The sequence below is a fragment of the Cordyceps fumosorosea genome, assembly GCF_001636725.1.
Source record: "Cordyceps fumosorosea ARSEF 2679 chromosome Unknown scaffold_2, whole genome shotgun sequence".
Lineage (NCBI taxonomy): Eukaryota > Fungi > Ascomycota > Sordariomycetes > Hypocreales > Cordycipitaceae > Cordyceps > Cordyceps fumosorosea.
In genome coordinates this window covers 1,474,491-1,502,449 of record NW_017387302.1, presented here as the reverse complement: position 1 = coordinate 1,502,449, position 27,959 = coordinate 1,474,491, and the positions used below count along the sequence as shown (strand labels likewise).

Below are 27,959 nucleotides of genomic sequence, written 5' to 3'. Positions count from 1 at the left end.
GGCCTTCTCCCCTCCGTCCAGGAAACATGCAATATTCCTTACAAGTTCAGTTTACACATCGCAAGACGATCTGGTTGATAGAGTAATCACCAGAAGAAAGCCAACCTGCTCCTCTTGGCCTAGGGAAAGATCCGGCACTGGCTAGCTCATCCCCGGGGTGCAGCCAAATCCCAGCATGCGACGCTGCATAGCCAGTCGCTACCTAAGCTCACTGCCTCATCGACGTGGACAAGTCGAGGAATATGACGGTACTTGTTAGGCAGTTTACATTACGGAACGGAATGCCTACAAGAAGATCAGCTAAACTAGTAATAGAAGGAAGTTCCCTTAAACATGCAATCACCGATGATGAACAACGTAAGGCACGCCCGCTTACACGACCAATTGCTGCACAAACGAAACAAAAGTTCTACAACAATGCCGGTCGGGTTACTCAACCTTCCTATTGTGGAAATAGATTCATATTCAACATGTCTTGAATAGCTTCACGACCAAGCATAAGAAGGCCGCCTGTTCTCCTTCCCAATGGACATTCAGCATCCCAGTCGGTCTCATCATCTCATCCCTCAAAGCATACAGACAAAAGATTCTCAGCATGGTTTCCTTCTCCAAGATCTGCTTCGTCGCCGTGTCGGCCAGCAGTGTCCTCGCCGCTCCCGCTCCTCACGGCCCTCTCGTCAAGTTTGGCGAGCTGAAGAAGCTTCCCACCAAATGGGTTGCTACTGGTGCTGCTGACGGCGATGCTGTCATCAAGGCTCAGATCGGCATCAAGCAGAACAACATCAAGGGTCTCCAGGACAAGCTAGCTGACATTGCCGACCCCAACAGCCCCAACTACGGCCAGTGGCTGTCCAAGGAGGAGGTTGCCAAGTATACCGCTCCTGCTGAGGCTGATGTTGCTGCCGTCAAGGCCTGGCTCACCAGCGCTGGCATCACCGAGGTGACTATGCCCACTAACGAGTAAGTTGCCGCTTTTTTCCTCATTCTCAGCCAGGTTCAAGTTCCTGGAAGCTAAATGTCCTCCCAGTTGGCTTGAGTTCTCCGTCCCCGTCTCCAAGATGGAGTCTCTTCTCGGAAGCAAGTACGAGTGGTTCGTCCACCTCGAGACTGGCGAGAAGGTTCCCCGTACCAAGGAGTTCTCCGTCCCCCAGAACCTCCACGGTCTCATTGACGTCGTCACTCCCACGACCGTCCTCTACCACAACATCAACCCCCACTCCCACGGCAGCGAGCTCTCCGCCGCCGCCTCCGGCCTGACCAGCCCGGCCTCGATCAAGTCGGCCTACAACGTCGACTACCAGGGCACCGGCAACACTCTCGTCGCCACCACCGGCTTCCTCGGTGTCGGCGCCTCGCACAACGACTACCTCGCCTTCGGCCAGCAGTTCTCGCCCGGCCTCAAGGACTTCTCGGACGTCAGCGTCAACGGTGGCAGCAACAGCGGCGACGGCAGCGCTCTCGAGGGCAACCTGGACACGCAGTACTGCGGCGCCTTGGCCTCGCCCAACCCCAGCGAGTACCTCGCGCACGCGCCCGAGGGCAGCGACAACAACTCCTTCAACGACGCCATGACGGCCTTTGGCAACTACCTCAACTCGGCCAGCAACCCGCCTTCGGCCGTGTCCACCAGCTACGGCGGCGAGGAGGCCGGCGTCGACGCCGGCTACCTCGACCGCATCTGCAACGAGTTCATGAAGGCCGGCTCCCGCGGCATCTCCATCTTCTTCTCCTCCGGCGACAACGGCGTCGGCGGCAACGGCGAGCCCTCCTGCCAGAACGGCTACTACCCGCTCTGGCCCGCCTCCTGCCCCTACGTCACCACCGTCGGCGGCACCGAGTTCGACGGCTCCGGCCGCGAGGTCGTCGCCAACTTTGAGCAGTACAACAAGAACATCAAGTCCCCCGGCGGCGGCTACTCCAACCACTTCGCCGCCCCCTCCTACAGCAAGAACGTCACCACCGCCTACGCCAACTCCCTCCCCGCGGCGCAGAAACAGCGCCTCAACCCCAACGGCCGTGGCTTCCCGGACATCTCCCTCGTCAGCGTCAAGTTTCAGGTCAACGTCAACGGCCAGAACAGCCAGGTCCTCGGCACCTCCGCCTCCAGCCCCAGCGTCGCCGGCCTCGTCGGCCTGCTCAACGACTACCGCAAGACCCAGGGCAAGCCCAACCTCGGCTTCATCAACCCTCTCCTCTACTCCGGCAATGTCAACGCCGCCCTCCGCGACGTCACCTCCGGCTCCAACAAGGGTTGCGACAGCGTCGGTCTCCCTGCCAAGTCTGGTTGGGACGCCGCCTCGGGTCTTGGATCCTTTGACTTTGGCCAGCTCCGCACTCTCATCTAGAGTAGTAGCAACTGGAGCAAGTATCATGTCTCTTTTGTTCTATTTTTTTCATATGACGCCAAGTACATAAACATCACAAGTCTCTAAATTGAATATACAAACTTTTGCCTTCAAGATAAGTGGTATCCATCACGAGACGGTCAGTCGTAGCATTCCTCGGTGTCACCGTTCAGGTCTTTGGAGTATTGCTTGCAACGCTACGTAGGATTTGGTTGCGAAGTCTTGAATACTTGGAATTAGTTGTTCCCGTCACACCGCCACGGTCACGAGTGCCACGCGACAAAAGTATCATCAACCACGGATTCCACATCGGCAGAGGACCTCGTTGACAAAGAGAACATCCTGGAACGGCAAATTCCATCATGCTCTACCGCAAAAACTGTAACTGTCAGTCTCTAACCTCGAGCACCTGCTTCATCGCGACTAGCTCAAGAGTAGAGGTTCTCGCCGGCAGCCAGCAATAGCGTCCGCGCCGCCAGTTACCCTTGAGCATAGCGCTATTTCTCTTGACTAAATGCGATGAATAAACGATTCGCACCCGCGGAGGTGCGTGACCCGCCCTGGGACCAACGCGTTGCAACAGCCACTAGGAAGTAGGCAGCGTAGATTATCGTTGGGAGTAGCTCTAGTAACCCCGAGAGTGAAGGGGTCACGATGCAGCTCTAGGGTATGGGGGCCGCAGGGTGTAGATCTACATGGGGCGCCCGCCGTGGCTGTGTTAGCCAAGTAGCATTATTACGGAGCTAGGAGCCTAATGAACGAAGTTTAGGTCTTAAGCTAAAATGACAACGGAATGATTCCCGTGAGATGTGTATTCGGCATGTATCGTGCTCATGGACTTTGGCAGAGTGTGATTAGGCCGAGGCTGTATAACAGAGATTGTTTGATAAGAGCATGATGGCAAAGCTAGTGCTTTAAAGTTTTGCAACATAGCTTTGCAGCAAATTTCCCTCTTTCATGATCGTTTCACTTCTCTTAGCGAGGGAAGCATAACTCGCTCGATCGAGTCTGTGCACAGGCAAGTTGAGTTGGTCGACGAGTTTGTGTCTGTGTGAACGAGGCCAGCCACAGTTCAACTCTCTGGCTCATGCAAGAATAGTTTGCTTTATTTTTGTTGAAAAAAAGGGAGGAATGCCAGTTCCGCGTTGAATGTCTCTGGAGCCTCTACATCTAGATTAATAAATCTCGGCCGACTTTAACTCAGGGCATGAATCCGCTTCGTCGAAACCAACAAGGGTGACCCGCCACAAAAGCGCCACAGCAGATAACCCTGTAGATGGCGCTAAAGAAAACACGCAAAAAGGCCGCAAGCCACACGTGGAGGTGGCGATGCATGACAAAGCCAGCGACGGATGTCGTCAATGTGTCATCAGATCATCTTCATCCCACACATTTCCCTCTTCATATCTAAGATGGCCATCTCGATCCGATGACGCTTGTTCGGGTGAACCTTCTTCACAACACATATATCGTAACCGGGTGACCCTGTCCAGCGAGTTTCCCCGTTCCTCTGTAGCCGCCGCTCCGGTGTGGCGTTGCCGACATTCCAGCCTCAGCTCAATCTGTTCACCGTCAGAGGCCACGCACTTACGCATTTGCGCTCGCACCGACCCAGACATATCCCTTCAGTCCTCAAGACTGGTTTTGCGATGATTATCGACGGCGAAACTTATGCGTGCGAGGGCTGCATCCGCGGCCACAGGACGCGCAACTGCCAGCACAAGGGTAAGCAACATGGCGGACATTGCTCGGGTCGTCGCCGTTGCTAATCATCAGCCACCAGATCGCCCCCTGCAACATATCAAGGCCAAGGGGCGCCCGGTATCACAGTGCAACCACTGTCGCTCAGAGCGCAAGAACAGGTCGGCGCACGTCAAGTGCCAGTGCGGCAAGCGGGCGTCCGAGGGAGGCTCAGGTACGCCACTCCCCAACCCCAGTCATCAGAGTTGTCGACTAACCACGCGGATAGACTGTGGTTGCTTCTCTGGTCAGAAGTGCAAATGCGCGACCAAAAAGAGCCCAAAGCAAGAGCCCAAGAAACTGGGTGAGATGTCGGAGAACATTTCGGAGCTGCCCTCCCCAGTGAGCACGCTGAACACAGCCAGCCCTGCGCCGACGTCCATCAGCGCAGATCTCCAATGGTCAGAGATAACCACACCGGCATCACATTTCATGCCGCTTGACGGTTTGGCGCAGTTTGATCCCAACGAATGGATGACCAGCGCTCATTTCGACACCTCTGTAGGTTTCGACGGAGGCAGCACGGGCCAGAGTGCCGTCGCAACGCTGCCCACAACAGGGATAGAAACCGATCACATAGTTTCCAATAACCAACAGCCATTTATGGTGGATATGCCCGATTTTACAAATATGACGGACTGGCCGGCGCTGGACGATGAATCTACGAAGCAACTTTTGGCCATGATGGATAGTACCGCGGGCATGGACTTGAACGGCCTCGATGCAAGCACATTGCATCTAGCAGGAGGGAGCAATCCCAATCCATCCTTTGGACTGGATTTTGGTTTTATGAACCAACAGCCTCAACCTACCCAACAGAACACACCCGCGGCGACTAGCTCAAAGTGCAACTCCAAGAAGGAGGAGGGATGCGGGCCATGTTGTGGGTAGTCTTGATAGATTTCTTATATATACACTTACCATTTATATCTACATCAGCCAATTTTATTACAGTTCAGCCTCATCTTCAATTGCCATCAAAAGTACCGCCGATCCCCGCCTAGAATAGCGCATCTGCTTCATGTCATAGCACCTGTTGCCGGTGCATGCCGCATGCGGGGTAGTAACGCCGACCCCACCAAGCCGATCTTCAAAATATCTCGGCCAGGACGGACTTTTCAACTTCTCAAAAGCCCTCACCCCAACGCATCCTAGATCATACCCTCCCCATCGTCGAAAATGGCGGGCGCTCCCCTAAGGATCGGCTACGTGCCGGAGCACTTCTCCACGCCCCTCTACTTTGCCCAGAAGCACTACGGCCTCGACGCCGTGCTGACCCCGTTCCCCTCGGGCACCGGCGCCATGATCACGGCGCTCCGCGCCAAGGAGATTGACGTCGGCATTGGGCTGACCGAGGGCTGGATCGCCGGCCTCGGCAAGGAAGATCTACAAGGCGACGGCGGCTACCGCCTGGTCGGCACCTACGTCCCCCCCTCCAACCCTCCTTCGTTCATAAGCTAACCACCCCAATCGCAAAAAGGCTGGGCCATCTCTACCGGTGCGCGGCGCCCGGAAATCACCTCCGTCGACTCCCTCAAGGGCGGCAAGATTGGCGTCTCCCGCATCGGCTCCGGCAGCTACGTCATGGGCTTCGTCCTCGCCGACCAGCACGGGTGGCTGACCCCGCCATCCTCCTCCTCCCACCCTCAGCAAACGTCGCCGTTCTCCGACACCGTGGTCCTCAATACCTTTGCCCACCTCCGCGACGCCGTCAACTCCGGCGCCGCCGACTTCTTCCTCTGGGAGCACTTCACGCAGAAGCGCTACTTTGACGCCGGCGAGATCCGCCGCGTCGGCGAGATCTACACGCCGTGGAGCAGCTGGAAGGTCGTCGCGTCGACGGACCTGCCGGCGGGCGATGCGCGGCTGGCGGCGCTGTTCGAGAAGCTGGACGCGGGCGTGGCGCACTTCAACGACAACGCGGAGGAGGCGGTGCGGTACATCTGTACGAGCTTGGACTACACGGAGGCGGACGCGCGCGAGTGGCTCAAGACGGTGAGGTTCCCGGCGCGCACGAGGGGCGTCAAGGCGGAGACGGTGGAGGGCTGCGTGGCGGTGCTGCAGAAGGCGGGCGTGCTGGTGCCGGGCAAGGGCTTGCAGCCGGGAGACATGGTGATCTGAATCCAAAGTAGAAATGTACAACAGTTCAAGTAAGAGAATTACAATTCTTGGGACAATAGTTCAAGTTGGAGAAATTACGATTGTTGGGACAGGGTCGCAGTATTGACATATTGACATTTCATTCGTAGAATATATACTGTATGCAGAAGAGCTCCGCTGATGATGACAAGAGGCGGTGGACAGCACCCTGCAATTCTAGGTACTTGTAGGTCTATCAAAAGCTCCATTTTCTTCCCTTGAAAGGGGTTTCGGGTTAGGCAGTAGCGTAGCTTCGCCCAGTAAAGCCCGTCATCTAAGCAGCGTTGACGCACTTGCCAGGACCAAAGGCGGCCTGGCCATCCTGGAGCGGCTTGGTGATCTTGTCGCCCTGGGTCTGCACGACGCTCTGGACGGCCGTGGGAGACTTGGCCTTGATGGCAGCGATGAGCGCCTTGGCATCGGTGAGACCGGTGTTCAGGAAGTCGAGGACGGTGCCACACTCCTTGGCGGTCTGCACATCGTTGAGACGGCTCTTGAGCTCGTCGACAAGCGACTGGCCCTGCTTGGCGAGGTCGTTGGAGGGACCGACGAGCGAGAGGCACTCGTTGACGGTCAGGGGCGTCATGTTCTGGACGGCAATGGTGCCAGACTCGACCTTGGAGATGACGGCGGCGGCCTCGGCCTTGAGAGGGCCGGGGTCGCCGTTGAAGGCGGCAGCGGCGGCCTGGAGGTTGTTGAAGCCCGTCTTGACATCAGCAAGCACGGAGGTGACAGTGGCAAGGTCACGCTCGACGAGCGTGGGGGGAGAGCGCTCGACGGGGGTGGCAACGAAGGCGTGGGCACCAACGGCGAGGGTAGCGGCAACAATGCTGAACTTCATGATGGCGGTAATGAAGAAGAGAAGAATGGAAGGAGATAGATTGAGAAGAGTAGAAGAGGAAGAAGATAAGTGGATTGGATTGTGGATGGATCCTGAACTGAAGTCGAGGGACAATCGCAAGCTTATATAGCCACGTCTCACAAGGAAGTTTTTGTCGAATGCACGAGCGATGAGCCGCAGCCGAGGTGTCTTGACAGGATGTAACCTTCCTATTCAAAAATCAAACCATAACCCCCTTGAAATCATGTTTGGCGCGTAATAAATTACGCTCCCCGTGGGAACTGCCCCAGCCTGTGGCCTGTTCACAAGTGAGGCCAGTAGTCCAAGCGACCCGAGGCTCTCCACATCGCGACGCTGAACTTAGATCCCCGCCGAGTCTGGGCATCCATCGACTAGCCTCAAATCGATTTCCCCGCACTCTGCTAGTGGGTTTCTTATCCTTTGACGGTGGGTTTGGCGAAGGCCGCGAGCCTTTCGGCAGTTGCGGACACGTTGTCCGTTGACAGGCACAATGCGGGGTGGACGTGGCTGCCTCTCGCCGCTTTTCTAAAAGCCGTTGTTATAACCTAGCACCCGTACGATGTTAGTGAGTTTCTAATCCTGGCAGCGATAGTCCTGAACCAAGTCAATGCTGGCTTCAAGTGCTTCTTTTGCAAGACAAGATGCGACCCTCTCTGCAAATGAATGTCTTGCAGGAGATGAGGGCAAAAAACCCCGAAATGGGGTGTCATCACTCACGGTTCCCACATACAGCCGTATGTATTAGCTGCAGGCCAGCCACTCCTGACGGACTTAGTCCAGGCAGTAGCCCAGTTAGCAACACATTCCAATACATGAAAAATCAGAAGCTACCGAGGTGCTTGCTCATTCAAATGTATAGTGTGCGGTCCATAGACTATAGTTAGTTGCTGACGACCAAGCGCCTCCGCACGGCGCCACGCCAAGTAGCCCGATTCCTAAACGTAGCTGACGATCCAATTGCTGGGGTTGCGATGGATAGTTTAACTGACGCATCAGGTAAAAACAACGCAGATCCTTTCAGTCTGACCATTAATCATGGCGCTCTGAGCTTAAATAACAACCCGCACGGCCAACCTGGGTTGGGTTTCTGTAGCTTTGCGCCACTTCCGCTGGAGAGATTCTCCTCCGTCAGAGTCCGTACGTCGGCGCCGCGTTGCTCCGGTAGCATCATGAATTATGCCCTCGTCAGGCAATATAGCGGATACATGGATGGAGTACATCCACTTTGCTCCTCAGCACGAAGGCTCTTCGTGGGGTGACTTTGTGAAAGGTTCTGATCATGGCTCTTTCGCACAATCACCTGAAGAGCAAGGTTGTTTTCTTTGACAGAGCGGCGAGCTGCCTACGGAGTACATCAACAATCTTTTCCTTTTGAAGAGGGCTTTACACATAGTGTAAAAAATGAGTGGAGTAGCACCATCTGAGCCCTCTATTGGTACCGAGGGATAATGAGTGAGAACAAGTTCAGTGATGGCGTTTTTGTTGTCTTTGTTCCAAGCACGGATTGCTCTTCGACGTGGGTTTCATCTTAGAAGCCATTCAGTAGTAAGACTCGCGTAGTATAGAGCTCATTATGCTGTGAAGCCATCGCAAGGGCATTTGCTTTGACCGTTGGCGCTCCTGTCTGTAGAGAAAGGTCCACAACATCTGCCATCAAAGCCGTCCCATAATTCGCCCTCATACAACTGCCAGAGTAGTCCATGGGTGCTCTGGTTCGCACCTCGAGATTCACGATAACAGGCCTAGAGGCCATTCAGCACCTCCGCAGACGCTGGCATGCTTCCCTCGGGATGTGGCAGTTGAAGGTGCAGCTCAGGGTCCAGATCTGGCATCGCAGGACAGATCTGAAGCGCTCAAAGTAGTACCGTAACAGGCGTAATCTTGCCTAAGAGGGTTGCAATGTACAACGTGCCTTGCTGATCAACGATTTCAGCATGCTAGCCAGCCTCGTTGCCTCGCACTCACGCACTGACCAAGTTAGGGAAGCTTTCTCCAAGAGCATGGGACGGCACCTTCACTAATCCGATATGCGATAGCACCGTGATGTTGAGACAGGGGAGAAGAGAGATCGCTTGTCTGTTCGCAGCTTTCGGAGAGGTCAACCCCTGTTCAGATCCCATCGTAACTCCAGGCCATGGACAACTTTGTACTATTCGTACACTTGTTGAAATGCCTCTCCAAGTCATTCGATGACATCATGCCAACTTGCGGAGAGTTGTCCACATGTCGGTATCATGATCGGTCTTCGGGCAACACCTCAAACGGCGACTTCTCAAAGGTCATGGCGGCAGCTGCTCGAGCAGAAATGGATCACCAGTATCCGCGCCAGATCGGCGGATAGTGGCGCCTATGGGATAACAGTCCATATTCGGACGCATTGAGGTGCTGAGATGCAGAAATAAACATGATTAAAAACGGCGACATCTCGCGTGCACCGTGGTGGAGGAGATTGACGATGAATCATTGACGTGAGGAGGGCGCAAGCCACTCCCGCTGGAAGATGCCTATCTCTCAGCCACAATCAGCCACCGGTGATAGCGACGCGAAACCCTGCGTTTCAATTGCTTTCAGGGGCAAAAAGTACCATTTCCAGGGCAGCTACAGCGCTATCCCTGCCAAACGGTGCCAGACTGCTCCAAAAGGAGGCCCAGCACAAGTACCTGGGTACTTCCTAACCCAACGAATTAGCGCATCGTATTTTTCCCTCCAACAAGGGATCGTCGCAATCACCACCTGTTCAGAGTTATCTCTCAACAACGGCCGCTTCCTGATCCCTGCCCAACTTCCCGCTCGCAGCATCGCGGGCTACCTGTCACTCGTTTCCTGCGTCCCGACCGGACCATCCTTTGCCTCCTCGACTCACCTCCCCTTGGCCGAATGCCTCCCCATTTTCGACCTTCACGCGCTCCGTTGACTGGTTCAACGGCGTCCCTCCGACGCAGCCGCTAAGCAAGCCGCTCCTGTGGTCCGACAACCAGGCACGCGACGCCCGCGTGCTTCCGTTACACAGGCGTCATGGTCTCCGCGACGGCGATGCACGCCTCCGGAACTGCGCCAGACATTGTTGTCGCCCGATTCTCGGACGATGTGATGGAGCTGGAGGAGCCTGCGGCAGCTAATACCGCTCCCGCACCCGCTACTACCGCATCGCCGCGACCGATCTCCAAAAAGAGCCTGCTTTCTAACATTGGGCTCGGGGGCTATGCGAGACGAACGCTAGGCATCTGCCTCCTCATTGTTGTCGTCTTCCTCTGGACACTGTCCAACTTCCTAGCGAGCGTGGGTGGTCTGGATGCTTCGGTCTAGACAGCATTTACTAACTAGACAATACAGTTCATCTTCTCCGACCATACCTACGACAAACCCTTCTTCGTCGTCTATATCAACACTTCCCTCTTTGCCATATCCCTGATACCCATGTTCGTACGCTACATGGTGCGGGCCGGAATTAACGGCCTGCGAACCGACCTCGTTCATCTGTGGCGCCAGCGCAACAGCCACGGCGCACTATTCCAAAGAATAAAAGACGAGGAGGAAGATGCAGTCGACGGTGAGCGCCTGCTGTCTAGCCAAGACCAAGACGCTGGTGTCCCGGAGCCGGTCTCCCGAGACACAACGTCGGCGGCGGCGGCGGGAGTGCCGGAAAAGATGACCTTTGGTGAAACCGCTTACCTCAGCCTCGAGTTCTGCATGCTCTGGTTCTTGGCCAATTATTTTGCCTCGGCGTGTCTGGAGTACACAAGCGTGGCCAGTGTCACGATCCTCACGTCAACATCGAGCATTTGGACGCTCGTATTCTGTGCGCTCTTCAAGGTGGAGTCATTTTCGCTACGCAAGCTCTTTGGTGTCTTGGCGTCGCTCATTGGCATTGTCCTTATTTCGACCGTGGACCTCACGGGCAACAGTGACGAACACCGAGGTTCTTTTCCGCACAAGACTACGGGCCAAATCGCGATTGGCGACTCAATGGCTTTGATCAGCGCTGTTGTATACGGCATGTATGTGACGGTGATGAAGAGGAGAGTGGGGGACGAAGACAAGGTCGATATGAGATTATTCTTTGGCCTGGTTGGCGTTTTCAACCTGTTGTTCTTGTGGCCTCTCTTCTTTGTGCTTCATTGGACTGGTATCGAGCCCGTGAGTTATCCGCCATGTCGTCTCAGATGAGCACCGCTGACAATGTCCAGTTCCAATTACCACCTACTGGCACGGTTTGGGCCATCATCATCGTATGCCTACCACGTCAACCTAATTCGGCCTCGCTAACCTGGTTATAGGCCAACTCTCTGTCGTCTTTTATTAGCGACATTTTCTGGGCATTCGCCATGCTCCTTACGACCCCTCTGGTTGTTACCGTAGGCTTATCGCTGACTATTCCTCTCTCGCTTATCGGCGAGATGATTCAATACGGCCAATACTCTAGCTTTGTGTATTGGATCGGCGCGGCTGTCGTATTCCTATCGTTTGTCTTCGTCAGCAACGAGAGCCAGGCCGAGGAAGTGGAGGAACAAGAAATGAGATGATCCAACCGTACGGAATTGCATAATGGAGTGTATTTTTACTTGGTCGAATGGGCATTGACGGCGTTTACTTGGACATAGTAGGGCTTGCATGGTTCTTCTATCTAAGCAAGCCACCCCGAGCGCTTGAATGGGAGAGCAGACGCCTCAAGGCACTAAATGTGCCGTACATATACTTGCACAAATGGACAAATTTAATCATTGCTTCTTTATCAGCACAAGCGTAGCGGCCCTAAAACCTCTCTTAACCTCCTATTCCGACTTTTGTTGGGGGCTGCTTTGCCGCTACGGAAAAAAGAAGTCATCGGTTGATGCGTATGCAACCCTATACGTGCTTGTCTATTGCTCTATCTGTTTTATGTATGCAAGATCAAGAATGAATGCAAGGTCTAAGATTTAATGCTCGCTTGGGCTTTTTATGCTACACTTTCGATGAATTTTCCGCTTCCTTTTCCATTTCCATCCTCCACTTACCGGCATATCGGTACTGCACAAGCGGTCCGATCAACGCCACGAGCTGCACGGCCACGCAGACGGTGAAGGTCCATCCCACGCCGAGGCCAGAAATCATCGGCATGATGAAGCTCGTGCCGCCAGCGGCGAACAGGCACCGCGCGAGGTTGAGGCTGGCGGTCGCCGCAGCACTGCGGTCGGGGAATACGTCGACGAGGTAGGTGGTGATGATGGACTGCGTGGAGATGGCGGTCCAGCCGGTGACAAAGGTCGACATAATGGGTATCGCGATGGGCACGCTGCGCGGATACTGGACGGTCCAGCCGAAGAGGAGGAGGGACAGGCACTGCAAGATCGAGAAGACGGGGATGAGCCGCAGGCGTGCCATTTCTATGGGGAAGCTGGCTTCGTCGCCGTCGGTGCCGCCCCACGCAGCCGCCAGCCTGGTCTTGAAGCGGCGATAATCAGCATCGAGGATCCGGCCGGTGACGAGAGTGCCGACGACGCAGCCCACGCCGTTGGCGATAAAGGTGAGGCCGATCTGCATCTCGCTCAGCCCGTAGCGCTCCTTGAACAGCGACGACATGGCCGTTATGCTCATCTGCCAGACGGTGTAGTAAACAGCCAGGAACACGATGATCGGCGTCGCGCACCGGCTGCCGAGTATGCGCAGCGGGCCTAGCACGTCGATGCGCCTCGGCGGCGGGAGCGCCGCTGGCGGTGCGCTCCGGTCCCAGCGCACCCTCGTTGTCCTCTGATACACCCCCAGCGGGTACCGCGCCAGCCAGTTGCCTTCCAGGACGACGCTGCCATTGCCGACCAGCGAGCGCAGCGTCTCCGGCAGGGCCGCGGCGAGCGCCAGCAGGAAAGCGCCGCTGTACGCGGCCAGGAACCAGAAGACGGCGCGCCAGCCAAGCGCGCCCGCGATCGCGCCGCCGACCACAGGCCCAACGGCGACGGGCGTCAGCAGGCCGGCCTGGAATACGCCCATGAAGCCGCCGCGCTCCGCGCGCGTGGTCACGTCGCCGACGACGCCCGCGCCGACCGCGATGGTGCTCGCGCTGCCGGCGCTCTGCAGGCACCGGAGCGCGACCAGCGTCGCGTAGTTCCGGGTGAGCCCAAGGCCGACGCAGGCGCCGAGGAATACGAGGAAGGTGCCGAGGTAGGCGACGCGACGACCGCGCACGTCGGACACGGGACCCCAGAGGCTGGGTGCCAGGCCTTGCAGCACGAGGTACGAGGTCACGGTGAGCGTGGCGAGCTCCATCGACACGTCGAGGTCGGCGGCGACGGCTGGCAGCGCGGGAAAGTAGATGTTGGACGCGAGGGGAGGGAGCACTTGGGGGAGGGAGCACTTGGGGGAGGGAGACGTACAGGTTGCGGCGACGGAAACGAGAAAGACGATGAACCACTTTTGCCTCTTGTCGAATATTGTGAATGGCTCTTCGGTAGCGGCAGGCAATGGGGGTGCAGCTTCGAGAGCATTGCCATCGCGCTCATGTTCGGAAGACGGCATGCTGGAGAGTTGATCCGTGTAAGCCTAAGAACATAGCAATGCAGCTCCAGGGAATTAATGATTTGGGGTTGACTGAGCCTCAGTATAGGTTGAATAATTGGTCGAAAAAATTGATTGAATGACTTTGTTGACTGATTAAAGCAGAAGAGGACAACCTGTTGTTTTTATAATGAGAAACCAAATGTTAAAAGTGACGTTGTAGACTTATAAAGTTGCTTTTAGGTCAAGTCGGATCCGATCTTGTCAGGTCCGGTGCCGGCGCCGTCTCAACTCCGCTCAACTCCGGCAGCGAACCAAAAGGTGGCGTTACGGCAAAACACAACACGAATCTCTCATTCCAGAAAATGAACGTCATAATTATGTCCCAATAAAATTATGTCCCGCCGTTAAGCCCGCTGTGTGATGGATGTTAAGGCTGCAGCCAAATCACTGTGTAGGAAAAAGGCTTGGCCCAGCTGACCTACAACTTTCATGAAGCCTCTCCGTTGAAAATGGATTTTCAGACAGGGTTTCACGCTTTCAATGTATCGTTCGCAAGCAACTCGCCACGCCTCAAGCATGATTCATTAGTCACTCAATTATACAATTATTATGCACCGTGTGTACAATCAGTAACGGCGAACAGCATGGTGCCAAACTCGTCCAAAGCTTGCAGCCACCGGTCAACTCGCGATCGCCGTCGCGCCGCGCTTACGTGGTCCATTTCCAGCGGCGTCGGCCAGAGTTCGTCTATGGTCAGGTGCGGCTCCGACCACTCGGCCAGAAAGATGTTATACTCCTGCTCCCACGCAGCGCGCGTAGGCGCCTGCCAGAGCGTCTTGCTGGAAGGCGCAGGCAAGCCGCGCAGCTCCGTGCCAAGATACGTGGGTAAGTTCTCCTGTCCGGAGAGGACGCTATCGAGAAGGTACATTACGTATAGCGATCGCCGCTTCGCCTCGGCGACAATCCATTCTTCCCATCGCGGTCGCGCATGCGCGGCATCGGTGGCGCAGACGAGGCCCGTTTGGGCCGCAACGCAAGCCAAGCCTTGCAGCGTTGTCATCGCATTGCGGAAGAAGGGGCGGGACCCCTGGTTCAGGCGGAAGAACAAGACCAGAACATATATCAGGTAAGCCTGGAAGGCGTCGAGCGCAGTCGCCGCGTCGTCGAAGCCGCCGCCCTCGTCCTGGCCCTGCGCTGCGATGGCGTCCATCTCGCGCTGGAGGATGAGCGCGGCGTTTCCAACGCTCCCAGGGAGCAGCGGATCGTCGCTGACGCGCACGAGGCTCAGGCAGGTCGCGAGCGGTGCGCCGGGCGCGTGCATCTGCGCCGGGTGGATGAAGGGCGGCGCGGAACGGCCGTGAGCTGCCACGGCGGCGTACGATCCAAGCATGCGCGAGATGAAGCGGGTGATCATGGGCGGGTACGCTTTCACGACCTGGTCCGGCTGCTCGAGATATGGGTTCAGCCATCGGTTCCGGATCCTTTCGGCGTCGATCGGGCAAACGAGGCGGAGGCTCGTAAAGTCAAGGCTGCGGTGCGTGTCGGCCTCATCTTCGACGGGTTGGGACGCTTTGGCTTGTCCCGCGCTTGTATCGGCTGAAAAGTCCGAAGGGGGACTCGGGATCGATGCGCCAGAGCTCAAGTCGGATGACTGGGATGTCACTTGGGGGTAGGCACAGGCGAGGCCGCGCTGGACGCAGCGCGCACACCGGGCACGTTCGCGATCGCAGCGAGCCTTAGCATCGGAACACTGCTGGCAGGATTTTTGACGGGTATTGGAATAGCGAGAAGTTTTCATGATGGGTCGTCATTTTGGTGGCGATCGTTGATGAGTCGCTGTTGACGTGAGGTTGCACGTGGGAGGAACTCCGAGGGCAGGTGAGGGTGAGCTGTCGAGTTAGTGGAGGTTAGATGAATGCACTGTACCTATGTATGTATGTATGTACATACATACATAAAAGACTGCAGCCACAATAAGACAGCCAAAAAGGGGTTTAATCAGACACGGGAAGGAAGGGTAGTTACCCGAATCCAGTAATAGTTATCCCAACAAACTACTTTTCTTTGCGTATCTCTTGGGAGGGATGGTGTGCTAATACCGTTCTCGGTCGCCGAGTTTTCTCTTCCAGGTACCTGGCAGACCCGAGAATGCAGGGCGGCCACCACAGCCAAAATGGCGTCACAGCCCTGGGCCACACACAGCCTGTGGTAGTCAGGCTGCACCAGCACCACCATATCTACAGTACATAGGTATGTATGTATATCAAGTGCCCGGACCAGGCAACAAAAAAAGTACTTGGCCGACTTCCGACGTTAATTCAAAACGTGATACGACATAGCTCTAATAATAAAGAAGGGCTTCAATTCTTAATCTTTTGTGACGCTTTCGGTGCTGGCGGCTTTTGCCTCGGACATTGTCACTGTCAAGTCAATGTGGGACAAGGCAAGTCCGATTGGCCACCACGAGCTCGATCTTTACATTCACAGAGGGAAGCCTCTCCTTTCTTGCTCTCTTGTAGGACGTTTAGCTCCAAAGTTTGCTGCTGGTGGATTAGAAAATACCCGCTCAGAGATGGGATTTCACAATGCCCTTTTGCTTTTGCCCCTTTCTGGCGGTGCGGTTAGAGTTGGTCGTCCGTCTCCCCTACCCGTACCGAAGTTCCGCGTACTGACAGAGCCACCGGCATCCATCACCATCACCGCCTTGTTCTCACCATGCGCAATCCTTTCCCTCAATATGCCCATCCCTGCTGAAAATTGATGCAGCAGGGTGCCGACATCACACACTTGACTCCCTCCGTGACCAGTCGCCAAGCAAGCTGTCCTCCCGCCACCATTCAGCGTGGCTGCAACTATCCATGTGACGACGCCTCTATCCACCGCATTGCTCTCAACATTTCGACATCGCACGGCAACAGACCTACAAGATACCGACATCGTCATAAGGAGTACCCTGAAAGGGCCGCCAAGCCTGTGAAACCGTTGCACTGCAGCTGACACCGGGTCGCGCGAGCCCTTGCAGCACGCCACACAGAGGCTCAAGTTACTTCTGCAGGCTACATACATAGTAGAGCAACGTCGTCGACAATGCCATATGGCAGGAGCGTTCCCTACTTTCCTTCGTACTCGGCCTGCACAATATTCCTGCATTCCTCACGCGACATTTAACCGCCCGTTTCACGGATACTCATTTCGCTCCTCTTCATCACCTGCAGCACCTGATAAATACCCTCTCGGCCCATTCTCCAGTCGTCCTCGCCGGATTTCTTCCCTACCAAACCTCTACACATTATCCCTCGACAGTCTTATTCGAGCCCTTGTATTCTACAAACAATGCCCGTCTCCGACAGAACGTCATCTGACCAGGCCATGTCCCTCGGCGATCGCATCAACGCAGAGACCCGAGGCATCCACGCCGACACTAACAAAGTCATCCTCTCTCAACTGCCTAAGCTCCTGCCGCCTCATGCCGCCGACCCTTCCATCTACGCTTCAGGGCTCCTGCATATTGCACCAATATACCTGACCTTCGAAGGTCTCTGGCATCGCTTTCTCACCCCTGATCTAAAAGAGGATATCGATCTCGAGCCGCTGCGGCCCGCATCCGGGACAGTCCCGGTAGAGAACTCACCCTTGCCTAGCCGCGTGCACTCCAGCCTCCATGCCCTGCTTGTGCCAGGTCTCGCTCGAGGAGGCCGCCTCAAGGCTGATATTCAAGCGTTGACTGGCTGGTCGGATCTTGTCCTCGAGACGCAGCTCGAACTCGTCTCCGGACAGCCGGCACTTGCCGCCATTATTGAACGCATGACAGCGTCCATCCAGAAGCAACCGCTGCTTATTGTCACGTATACGTACATCCTGTACATGGCTCTCTTCGCCGGGGGCCGGATCATCTGCAAAAAGCTGAAATTGGCAGGCGACGACTTCTGGCAGACTCCTCTAGCCCCTATCAAACCCACCATGCAGCTCTGCATACCGGTGCCCTCACAAGACGAGCTGCCGTTGAGCTTCTTCCGCTTCGACAACCCAAATAATGGCGAGGACTTGAAGGTCGAGTACAAGCGCATCCTGAAAATGATTGAATCAGCTATTGACTCAGATGAGGCGGACGCCATTGTCGGGGAGGCGACTAATGTCTTCAGGCACATACTCTCTATCGAGGAACTGCTTGAAGCCGTTTTCAAGGATGACCCTAGCGATGGTGCCGCGACAATGCCCGGAGAGTACTTGCAGCCGGCGTCACTCCTCAGTCGTGTGCGTAACAGCGTGGCCGTGGCCAAGGAGAGATACGGAAAGAGCTCACCGGGAACATCTTCGAGTGAAGCCGACAGCGCCGGAACCGTCATTCGACGACGCAACTATCGCTCCAGCGCCTCATCCGACTCGCATTCGACCGACAGCGCCGCGTCTGAGCACCCACCGATGCCTGCTGTTACTGGTGTCGAGCTGTGCCCTGCCGCGGTCGTTAGATCCGTCCGCTTCAACTCGGCCTTGTCACTCCCGCAGCAACAGGAGCAGACGGCGTGGGCAGGCCGGCGAGAGCAGATCAAGACTGCAGACCTGACCAGCTGCGTGCTTGCCGCCCTGCTCGGCATAGTGGCCATGGGTGTCATCCTTGTCTCGAGACGAGGTGCCGCGGCGTGATGGGAGTCAGTATTGAGCGCGCGTGAGATGCTGCTTTTAACTTGACTTGGCTTGCATGAGGTGAATAGAACTGTATTCAGCAATCATATGCGGAAGGGCATACAGAAAGCATACAGAAGAGCATACGGAAGTGCATATCGCGGCGGCGTTGGGGTTTTTTTTGGTCTTTTCTAGAATTAATACACGAGTAACGTTTAGACCAGCAAGACTGCACTTTTGCCTTCGCGAAACACCAAGACGAACTTTTGTAGTAGAATGATTTTTTTAAAAGCTTTCTCTATGCAATGGAGGAATGTTTTGACTTTGTTAACCCCCCCCCCCCCACTTTCTAACCAAGATCCTTTCCAAAAACGCCAAATATGCAATTCGCTTCGGAGTCCATGCTTTCAATGCTGTGAATGTTGCCGCTTGAACTAACCAAAAGGAACAAGAAATTCCAACATACCCACCAATACTCATGCTGCTGCTATGTTATATGCGTATATACAGACATCATCAATTCATTAAAAGGAGTTTGTACCTGCGTCCTGCTGGGACGCAAAGGACCAGGCACCTTCACATTACTCCTCGTCAACATCCCAGTCGGCCGCCACATTGGCCCAGCCCGCCATGTGCCGCTCGCCGCCAAACTCGCCCACGGTGCGGAGATGGCGAGCGGCGGCGGCGTCCTGCTGCCATTGGCGCACCACACAGTCGTCTGATGCGGTGACCAGCTTCCCGTCGTAGGACCAGCTCATGGTGGTGACCTCTCGCGAGTGGCCGCGGATGAGCGGCGTGCCGGCCTGGTAGATGGGCAGGCCTTGCGGCACGGAGCCGAACGGCGTCGAGGCGGAGAAGGACGATGAGAAGGAACCGTGGCCAGCAGCCCCCTCAGGGAGAATATGCGAGGTGGCGGCTGAAGTGGCGCGCAGGTAGCGCTCGTCGGTTGGGAACAGGACGGCGCAAAAGTCGGAGCTGCCAACAGCGAGGACCTCGGATCCACCAGCGGTGCGGACGGGACGCATGGCGCACTTGACGTAGAACGAGTGGGCGTGGAACATTTCGTGCCTCAAGCCGTACAAGGGGCCGAGACCTTGGGCACCGTTGGGCTTCCGCTTCACCGCGTTGTCTTCGAGAGCGGGCGCGTGGCCAAGGATGAGATGCGCTGTAGAGTACGCATACACGGTGCTATCTTTGCAGACGGCGTAGAGGCGGGCCGCGTCAGCGCTCAGCGCCATGGATGTGGTGCCGTACGTGCGCCATGTGTGGCTAGGCGGCAACTGTGTCATGGCGAGCGGCGTCTCCGTAAGTTGTCGCCGAGGCTTGATATAGCGAGTATCCCATAGCTTGATGGTTGCATCAGCCTCGGAAGAAGACAGAAGTAGATGCTCGCGGCCGGCAGGAAGCCACTGGATAGTTGTGACGGACGCAGAGCTTGTGGAGCCATTGACCGTGCGCTCATGGCAGTTGTCAATTGTGTTGACAGTCTTGGCTGAGATGGGTTCGAGCTGCGTATCCCGGTGCGCAAGCTTTTTGCCATGACTGATGGTAGAGAAGCAATTGACTGGCATGGGTGAGCAGCGTAGATCCCACACTTGAATGCGCCCGGCCCGATCAGAGCTCGCCAATGTGGTGCCATTCGCTTGACCCTTCTGAAAGCTGATTTGGCGAAGAGAGTCGCAGTGCCCCCCACTGAGTTCGGCCGCTACTGTTTGCGTGGCGACGTCTAGGATCTTTCCAGACCGATCGCCACAGGCAGAAGCAAGACGGAGGTCGTCGTCTGAAAAGTCAACGGCCATGATGGCATTATCATGAACCTTTATGCTGGTATCGACCTTGGAGGCATGGGAGTCGCCGCCGTCGGAAGTGTTGAAGAAACGCACATACCCTTGCTCGTCACCGATGACTGTCACAGGTGCTTTGTGGCAACTGGTCAACGAGAAAGGAATCGTGTTACCAGAACCTGTGTATGCTGTGCATTGGTGAACATCGGTGCTCCTGCTGTAGTATCCGGCTGTCTCGGCGCGAGGATCTGAGGCTGGTGTGGCAAGCATCTGTTGGCCGGTATGCGAAGAAAAGCCATGTGTTCGGTTAAGAAGTTGTGACTCGAACCCACGGTTGCGAAATTTACGGATTGGCTGTGGTTTGTAACCTTCGAGAATCTGGCAATCGTTAGGAGCAGCCACGTTCGGAAAAAGCGGGAGGCTTACAACATGGCCTTGAGTATCGGCAGATATAACATCGGGTGTCGAGGGGACAGACTTCTCTTCTATACTGCGTAACCTGCCGCGACTAGCCTTGAAGAACAGATTCTGTTGCGAGTTAGCCAATGCCACTTTGGTAGGATCATCAACTTATCGTACAAGAGTGGCCTTGCGCTTATCACCCAAGCCATCGCCATCATTGGCGGACAGCTTCATTGAACCCTCTTCTGTAATATCATTTGCAGTGGCTGCAGGTAATTGTAGCTGTGGCGGCGACAAATTGTCCACAGAAAAGCCACGTCTTCTCTTGAGAGCTTGCAGGGAGCCTTCGGGACAATGTCTTTTGCCACTTTCACCGCGAACAGTTCTTTCTGTCGGGGAGGAGCAGATTGGGTCTGACATCAAGACATCCCTAGCTAGTGATTCTGGTGATATCGGGCGGCGGTTAATTTCGGAGCTGCTGTGGGGTTCAAGAGGCAGACGCAGAACGATGCCGTCGGGGAGGGCCGATCGGGGAGTGAAGAACCTGCCGAATCGTCTTGGCGTAACGGAAGGGTTTCGACGTTCTTTTCCACGTCTTGTGCGGGAGGGCGAGAGGTAAGGGGGAAGTGGTGATGAGTCCATGCTCGAGGCCGGGGCTATCGCTAAAGTTGGCGGGCTTGACGGAATGGTTGAGGTAGAGGGCCCATGATGAAAATGCATCGTTGGCTGATGGTGGAAATGAGGCACGTGGATGAATGACGAGACGCGATGAGGAAGTAAACAGTTAAGATGTACAAGGGAGAAGAATCATAACAGGATGCTCAACAAGGAGAAAAAGGATGGAAGTCAATGGTCACCGAGTGCTGGGCTTAATATTGCCTCTTGGATAATTGAGGCTGGGAGCAAGGTAACGTGGGGAAAACGCCAAATGTCGGTCATTAACACGGTTCCGCGTCTCGTCGCGTGGTGAGGGAGCTTCACAAGCTCTTACTGGCACGACAGGACGTGTGACAAGACGTGTGGCGCTGGCAAATAAAGTGAACGGGCCGGTACCGAAAAGTGGAACCCTCACCAATAATTGGGGTGTCGCGTGGCGCAGGACATCCCTCCTGTGGCGCAAGCTGAGGGCGGCAGATTGACTGTAATAATTGGTAGTAAAAGCCGTGTTTATAAAAGGGAGCTTCATGAGCCTTTGAAGGGGTAGTATGTAGAGCCAAACGTGAATCTCAACGTGTGCGGCGGTTATCCGGCGGGCCCTTGTATCTTACGCTACCAGGTCGACGCACGCACGAACGCGTTTGTGCTCTAGTGCAGGCGGCGGCGTTGCACTTGGAAGTCGCCGCGTTACACTTGGCAGTGGCGGCGAGTTTGAAAAAGAAGAATGCGAGAAGATAGATAAACAAGTAAATAAATAAATAAGTAAGTAAGTACGTAACCCATTTTTTTTTTCCTAAGTAAGGAGATTGAGAAGTCATTGATGGTATCAGCTCGATCAATGATGCCCAAACTGGTCTGCTACCGCAGCGACGTCCCACCGATGACAGCAGCGCGATGAAATTCCCAGGGCAGCAATATCAGTTCTGAAAGAAAGCTACTTCTTCTCAAATACGGAATAAGAAGGCATAAGCTCAATTTTTTTATAACCTCCTACGCACATGTCGTACAAACACTAGCCACAATTTCAACCGCATAATTCGTTACCGCCCATCATCTTGCAGTGCACTACAGGCATTGCAGCGTCTCGCGGCTCCCAGAGCCTCAAAACAGCAGACGCAGCCACACTCCACTGCCACACTTGGCGATCACCTGCAGCTCTCCGCCGAAATCTGTCTCCTCCAAAATACATTCTGAACCCTTGCAGCTAGTTCATTTATTTGCTCCGTGATACCTCTGCCCGCCCCCTGATTCGAATAATTATTTTTTTCATTCTTAAGCTCTGCCTGGACACCCTTAGCCTATGCGCCCCTAGCCCTCCAGGCCGATTTCGCTCGCTACCTCGACCACCCTCTTGCTGTGGCGCCGATGGTGTCATTTTTACAGAGTCATGCACAATTGCGCAACAGAACCACAGTGACTTTCTGATCTTGACTTTTCTGCGACCTTGCTCTCAACTTTCAACAAAACACTGGAGTATTTTCTCTTCTATTCCGCTTTGTATCTCCTCTCGCAAAGTTTCCAAGATGTGTCGCTTCCTGGTACGTATCTACACTGGACAACTGGACAACACTTGCGCCGAAAGCGCTTCCACTGACTGCTTGTACCGTATCAGGTATATAAAGGCAGCGACGAGATTCTGCTCTCCAAGCTCATCCTCGATCCCACGCACTCTATCCTTAAGCAGTCATTCGATTCACGGCTACGACTGGTACGAATTACGCCTCTGTTCCCCGCCGCCGCGCATTGGCTGACCCATTCCACAGGACACGCGACGAGGCCAGAACAACGCAGATGGATTCGGCATCGGCTTCTACACAGACCCCAAGCTGGGCTCCGCACCATGCCTATTCACATCAACGACTCCCGCATGGAACTGCGCCAACCTCCAGCGAATCGCTTCGAAGACTGCCTCGCGTTTGATTTTCGCCCACGTCCGCGCCACGACTGAGGGGTCGACGAACGAGGACAACTGCCATCCATTCACTCATGGCAGCCTAATGTGGATGCATAATGGCGGCCTTGGTGGCTGGAAGCACATAAAGCGCCGGCTCGGTGGCCAGCTCGCGGACAAATGGTACTTGGGTGTACAAGGCGGCACAGATAGCGAGTGGGCGTTTGCCCTGTTCCTCGATACGCTAGAACGCCTCGGCCATAACCCCAGTGCATGCCCGGTGACTGGCTTTGGACCGACAGTACTCCGCAAGGCTGTTGAACAGACCATTGCCAAGATCAACGAGCTCACCGACTCCATACCAAAAGAAGTACTAGAGAGCGAAGACGTTGACACGCGTAGTCTGCTCAACTTTGCCGTCACAGATGGCCACAGCACCATCTGCACCAGATACATTAGCAGCGCTCGTGACGAGGCTGCTAGCTTGTACTATTCTTCTGGAACCCGATGGGAGACAAGGACGGGCGCAGCGGATGACAGACAGTACCACATGGAACGCCAGGACAAAGGCGCTGATATTGTCCTGGTGGCGAGTGAGCCCTTAACTTTTGAGCGAGGTAAGTCCATGACGACATCTTTACGCTGAAGCCAATCACACACGATGACTGACTTGCGCCTAGAGAACTGGGTCAATGTGCCGACCAACAGCATCTTGACTATTCACAGGCAGACGGTCATGGTGCATCCCATTCTCGACAAGTACTACGAACGAGATCCTTACCATGTGCGCTCAAGCGCATTTGTCCATACGAAAGGCCTGGTATCCAACGAGAAGGCCCCGAGCGGCTCGCTTAGTCCCAGTGTCGACGGGCCGTCGTCCAGCATTTTCGAGAACATCAAAAGCATCGGTCAGCCGTCACTGTCAAGGAGCATCAGCCCCGACTTTGCGCGTCTTGCTTTGACATCCAACGCGAGCCGACCGCTCATGACGCCGTACCCAAGTAAGCAGCTAGGGAAACAGTCATCTTAGAGCGCGGTTCTGGGTCGTGCCTCCGCTACCGAAGAATACATATCGTGTTGGTTGAGCTATCCCGAGTTCGTCAAGTGGGGAGACTGGTTGATTGTTCGTAGCACAGACTCCAAACGCCATGAACTTGGGCACACCCTCCGCGTTGGTTTAGTGATTCTGGATCTGGATGAGGCTGGACTCTGGACCATCGTAGCGTTAACGTCAAGACGTTAGGACCTGGGGCATGTCCAATGTGTTGGTCTTGTGATTCTGGAATAGGCTAGGCTGGCTTCTGGACCATCACTGAGTCACCGCGAGGTGGCGTTGAAGAAATTGGTCAAGTGTCGATTTGTAGGTTTTCAATTTATATAAATAAAACAACCCAATGAGGTGACAGAAGCAAAGATCTCTTCAGGCCACATATCACATAGCAAAAGTTTTGTACAACCCTCAGCTGAGAGCAGCTAGCACTACGAATGCCGCTTCGTCAGGGTACCAAGCAGTTACTTTCCATTCCATGCAGACGCTATACTCCAATGGCACCAACAACCTCATATGAGCCACGCGCGACCAACACAAACTAAATTCGTGTCTGACGCTGCAATCTTAGCTTACCAATATATTATTGTTGTTATTTATGTATTTCTCGTCGCTCTTGTCGTTCTTGTCCAGACTCTAGCGTGGATGTACTGATTGTCGAGGCCACCTCCCTCTATTCGAGCGACTTACGGGCTGTAGAGAAACCTTCTGTTGGTCGCTCGCCGCTCGGCGTATGTCGGATCAAACCTTGTGTTGCTCGCATATCACTTGGGGAATAAACAAATATAAATACTGCTTCCCTTCCCACACTTGCCCGGTATCTCAGAGCAGCGATGCAGACTTCCCTCCTAAGGTAGCTCTCCGCCCTTCGGAGCACATTTATCATCACCGCCGCGCCTCGACTTCCTTTCGCAACATCCTGTTTAGCGAAGATCCCTTTCCACGAACAAAATGGCTCGCTGCAACGTCTGCTGCTTCTCGTTCACTTGCTACCACGGCTGCGGCCACTTCCTCCGGACCAGGCTTGACTATCGGAGAACATGTGTCGGCGAGGACTGCTCGCGCACGCACGAAGTCCTGATGACAACGTCGGCTCTCAGATGCACGGCGTGCCTCGACGCCCAGCTTGTCAAAATGAGCAGCGGCCTGGGGCACTACCTGAGCATCCAGGGGCATGACACGGACTCGACGCTTCGGTTGCTCAATGAGCACCGTGTCGAGTCAGAGGACGCCGATACGTGGGCGCGCGAATTGTTGGAGGCGATTGTTCTGAGCAAAGGGGTTTATAACCCGGATTCTTACCGCAACGACATAGCATTCTTTCTCGGGAACAGACCGGCCGCCGTGCAGCACTTTCGGGTGTCCAAGGGGTTCGCGGACGCGTACGAGGTGGCCGAGAGGTACCAGCCAAGACGCTCGCCGTAGATTGACTCTAGCATCGAAGACACGGCCGGCGGCGAAGTTATCCGGAAAACGGGTGCGCAGGGATGGTTCGCTGCCTTGGACCAACCACTACCGCGTCGCTTGAAGTCTTTAACGCGGGTCGTCTAGGGCTATTGAAAGGGGGGCTCGAAATCGGATCGTTTCTGCCAGGTGAGTTTGCCTATCTTTATCACCACTACGGTGACAACTTGAAACTGACCGCGAAGGGGTATTTGAAATGCAGGTTGGAGCCAAGGCGGGTGCTGCGGCAGGAGGCGAGGGAAACTTCGACGGCGAACCTCGGGGAACATCACGAGGCCAGCAGAAGTCGTTTTGCTCGCATACTTCTTGTTTTTCTTTTCCCCCTTTTACTGTTTTTATTAACGGCATGGTATATTATTGCATTCTGGGAAACTAGATGCAACGCGAAGAGAGGAAGCCGCGCAGAACGTTTGCGTTGATACCCGCACTGTCGTTTCCCGGCGGCTTTCCTTCTTCTTTTCAGGGTGTTTGCGTTCATATATGCACACGCGCTTCCCAGCGGTGTTTCTTGTTTTCAGGGGTTTATTTCATCGATCGCCACGGCCTATAACTTACCGTTAGCACACTTCACTTTACGAGGACAGTTCTTCAACTGTCAGGGTTATTTTCATCGTCAGGGTTGACTCTATTGGGGCAGGCATTTATGTCTGCAGAATCTTTTCTTATCTATCGGCGCAATCGATTCTATCAATTCAATCTTCTCTATCCCTGCAATCTTGTCTATCAGCGTAGTCCTGTGTATCATTGCAATCCTGTCTATCCTTGGCGAATCCAAGACAAAAGACGACGGATACGGAAACATCACTGTAGAAAGGGTTATGTAAATGTTAAAAATCGTGTCACGAATGAATACTACATTGAATTATCCGTCACGATTGCTCACGCAGTCACACCCTCTTCGTTACATGATCGCCACGAGATGGAGGAGGGGTGTAGCAACACTGGATGGACAAGGCACGGCCAAGACATGTTCAAAGGTCATAGGGCCGCACTCCGACGGGAGAGCGTCGCAGATTCCATTTCGGCTGCAACGCCAGCAGCAACTTGTTTGGTTTCCGGAAATGGTCGAGCAAAGGTCTGAACTAAGGAACCGTGATTGGCAACGTTGTGAGGTAGAGGTTCGGTATATCCGTGCCACGTACCAAAGTGTCATGAGGTGTGAAGATTATTCTTGGAGAAACTCAGAGGTATAGACTTGTAGAGGGACGTTGTTGGATGCTCTGGTAGCGTTGGTGCGGTTGAAGTGCCGTGGAATGTCACTCGGTTGGCCATTTGCGTCGCAATGCGCAAAAGGGTGGCGAGGCGGAGATGCAAAGAACCTGTCTTGCACGGTATCATCTGATTCGATTGTCAAATCATGTCTCAAACCAAAACGCACTATTTGAGAAGGCTTGGACAGGGCAGTGCTGCTGTATAAAATTCATGCTATATACCTGGGGGCGTGGTACCTGATTGTAGGGCCAAGGCGCGTGTTTGTATCTGTAACAAGGGGGCCAAGAGCGCAGCCTGGCGCCGTGGCTCTTGCGCCTCTTTGGGGCAGATTTTGCATCTCTTCATCCAGGGTGAATATTCGGAAATCCAAGTCTCGATATATTATTTAGTCTTGGTATCAGTACAGTCGCTGAACCAGACCCTGACTGACTCGCGATATCTATTGCCGATGTGCGTAGTGGTTGCCCGAAGACCCGAGGGGGGGGGCAAATCTAGAGAGCGGGAACCTACCCGGAACCCGAGCAAAGCGGGATAATCACGCTCCCATCTTTTAAAAGAGGATTGTCACCAAGTATCGCAACACAAGAGACGAAAATAAATGTTGAGATAGGCCAAACCCGGGACATTTGTTTCCACATGACTGTAGAGATGCAGAGATACAGAAGGAACTTTTGGTTGTTGGCGTCGTGCATTGGTTGGGTCACTACTCCTTAACAGGCACTCTCGAATCGGGGCAAAAAGGGACTCGGGCTTCTGGAAGCTCCCAGTGCTCCGGGGGCCCGGACACCGACCGAGACAGGGCCTTGGGGGGGGGGGGGGATTCTCCTTGATATGGGTATTTCTGTCCGAATCGCCGCGTGGCGGTGGTCGGGGAAATGCGAGGGGGCGGGGGAGGTTCAGCAGAGCAGCACAGTTATTCGAGGGTTGGTGGGGGACGAGCCGGAGCTTGACATCTCCAACAACCGAATACGGACAACTTCGCAAAGTTGATAACTGACGGAAGTGCAGCCGTGGTACCTGAAAGATAGCCAGAGAAGGCAAGATAGTTAGTTGGCTGCCAGCCAAAACCCACCGAGAGAAGCGCGCGCCCTTGCAGCGCGTATGCTGCTGCTTGAATGGGCTATGCGACGGACCATACATTGTCTAGGGGTGTGGGAAGATGAAAAGGAAGAAAAAAAAAGCATTAAAATTAAGAGAACATTTTAACTATGATATGAGAGGGGCCAACTTTCATTATCGGGCGTGAAATGCGGCAAAAAAACCCGTGGGCATCGGAGTTTTATTCTTTGGTGAATTATTACAAGGGGAGGAGGAAAGGGGG

The 27,959-nt window shown here is 54.7% G+C and overlaps 10 protein-coding genes across 10 annotated transcripts; 6 read left to right on the top strand and 4 right to left on the bottom strand.

Moving 5' to 3' along the window:
- Positions 1 to 595: 595 nt before the first annotated feature.
- Positions 596 to 2,345, top strand: ISF_01627 (family S53 protease-like protein; the record flags this gene model as incomplete). Its single annotated transcript, XM_018845234.1, has 2 exons — positions 596 to 960; positions 1,028 to 2,345. The coding sequence occupies 2 exons, from the start codon at positions 596 to 598 to the stop codon at positions 2,343 to 2,345; spliced, it is 1,683 nt and encodes a 560-aa protein (XP_018708000.1).
- Positions 2,346 to 4,079: 1,734 nt separating this feature from the next.
- On the top strand, positions 4,080 to 6,206 carry ISF_01626 (hypothetical protein; the record flags this gene model as incomplete). Its single annotated transcript, XM_018845233.1, has 4 exons — positions 4,080 to 4,260; positions 4,315 to 4,586; positions 5,241 to 5,510; positions 5,625 to 6,206. The coding sequence occupies 4 exons, from the start codon at positions 4,080 to 4,082 to the stop codon at positions 6,204 to 6,206; spliced, it is 1,305 nt and encodes a 434-aa protein (XP_018707999.1).
- A 292-nt stretch (positions 6,207 to 6,498) lies between these two features.
- Positions 6,499 to 7,065, bottom strand: ISF_01625 (Cell wall galactomannoprotein; the record flags this gene model as incomplete). The annotated part of the gene is made up of 1 exon (XM_018845232.1): positions 6,499 to 7,065. One exon carries the CDS (start codon positions 7,063 to 7,065, stop codon positions 6,499 to 6,501), a length of 567 nt encoding a protein of 188 aa, XP_018707998.1.
- A 3,036-nt stretch (positions 7,066 to 10,101) lies between these two features.
- Positions 10,102 to 11,609, top strand: ISF_01624 (vacuolar membrane protein; the record flags this gene model as incomplete). The annotated part of the gene is made up of 4 exons (XM_018845231.1): positions 10,102 to 10,365; positions 10,420 to 11,223; positions 11,274 to 11,315; positions 11,364 to 11,609. The coding sequence occupies 4 exons, from the start codon at positions 10,102 to 10,104 to the stop codon at positions 11,607 to 11,609; spliced, it is 1,356 nt and encodes a 451-aa protein (XP_018707997.1).
- A 418-nt stretch (positions 11,610 to 12,027) lies between these two features.
- ISF_01623 (Major facilitator superfamily domain, general substrate transporter) lies at positions 12,028 to 13,575 on the bottom strand (the record flags this gene model as incomplete). The annotated part of the gene is made up of 1 exon (XM_018845230.1): positions 12,028 to 13,575. One exon carries the CDS (start codon positions 13,573 to 13,575, stop codon positions 12,028 to 12,030), a length of 1,548 nt encoding a protein of 515 aa, XP_018707996.1.
- A 589-nt stretch (positions 13,576 to 14,164) lies between these two features.
- On the bottom strand, positions 14,165 to 15,355 carry ISF_01622 (Zn(2)-C6 fungal-type DNA-binding domain protein; the record flags this gene model as incomplete). Its single annotated transcript, XM_018845229.1, has 1 exon — positions 14,165 to 15,355. One exon carries the CDS (start codon positions 15,353 to 15,355, stop codon positions 14,165 to 14,167), a length of 1,191 nt encoding a protein of 396 aa, XP_018707995.1.
- A 1,535-nt stretch (positions 15,356 to 16,890) lies between these two features.
- Positions 16,891 to 18,201, top strand: ISF_01621 (hem oxygenase-like, multi-helical; the record flags this gene model as incomplete). Its single annotated transcript, XM_018845228.1, has 1 exon — positions 16,891 to 18,201. The coding sequence occupies one exon, from the start codon at positions 16,891 to 16,893 to the stop codon at positions 18,199 to 18,201; it is 1,311 nt and encodes a 436-aa protein (XP_018707994.1).
- Positions 18,202 to 18,761: 560 nt separating this feature from the next.
- Positions 18,762 to 20,600, bottom strand: ISF_01620 (WD domain protein; the record flags this gene model as incomplete). The annotated part of the gene is made up of 3 exons (XM_018845227.1): positions 18,762 to 20,342; positions 20,391 to 20,492; positions 20,544 to 20,600. 3 exons carry the CDS (start codon positions 20,598 to 20,600, stop codon positions 18,762 to 18,764), a joined length of 1,740 nt encoding a protein of 579 aa, XP_018707993.1.
- Positions 20,601 to 22,546: 1,946 nt separating this feature from the next.
- ISF_01619 (Glutamine amidotransferase, type II) lies at positions 22,547 to 23,944 on the top strand (the record flags this gene model as incomplete). Its single annotated transcript, XM_018845226.1, has 4 exons — positions 22,547 to 22,561; positions 22,636 to 22,731; positions 22,787 to 23,531; positions 23,595 to 23,944. The coding sequence occupies 4 exons, from the start codon at positions 22,547 to 22,549 to the stop codon at positions 23,942 to 23,944; spliced, it is 1,206 nt and encodes a 401-aa protein (XP_018707992.1).
- A 969-nt stretch (positions 23,945 to 24,913) lies between these two features.
- Positions 24,914 to 25,387, top strand: ISF_01618 (hypothetical protein; the record flags this gene model as incomplete). Its single annotated transcript, XM_018845225.1, has 1 exon — positions 24,914 to 25,387. The coding sequence occupies one exon, from the start codon at positions 24,914 to 24,916 to the stop codon at positions 25,385 to 25,387; it is 474 nt and encodes a 157-aa protein (XP_018707991.1).
- Positions 25,388 to 27,959: the final 2,572 nt, after the last annotated feature.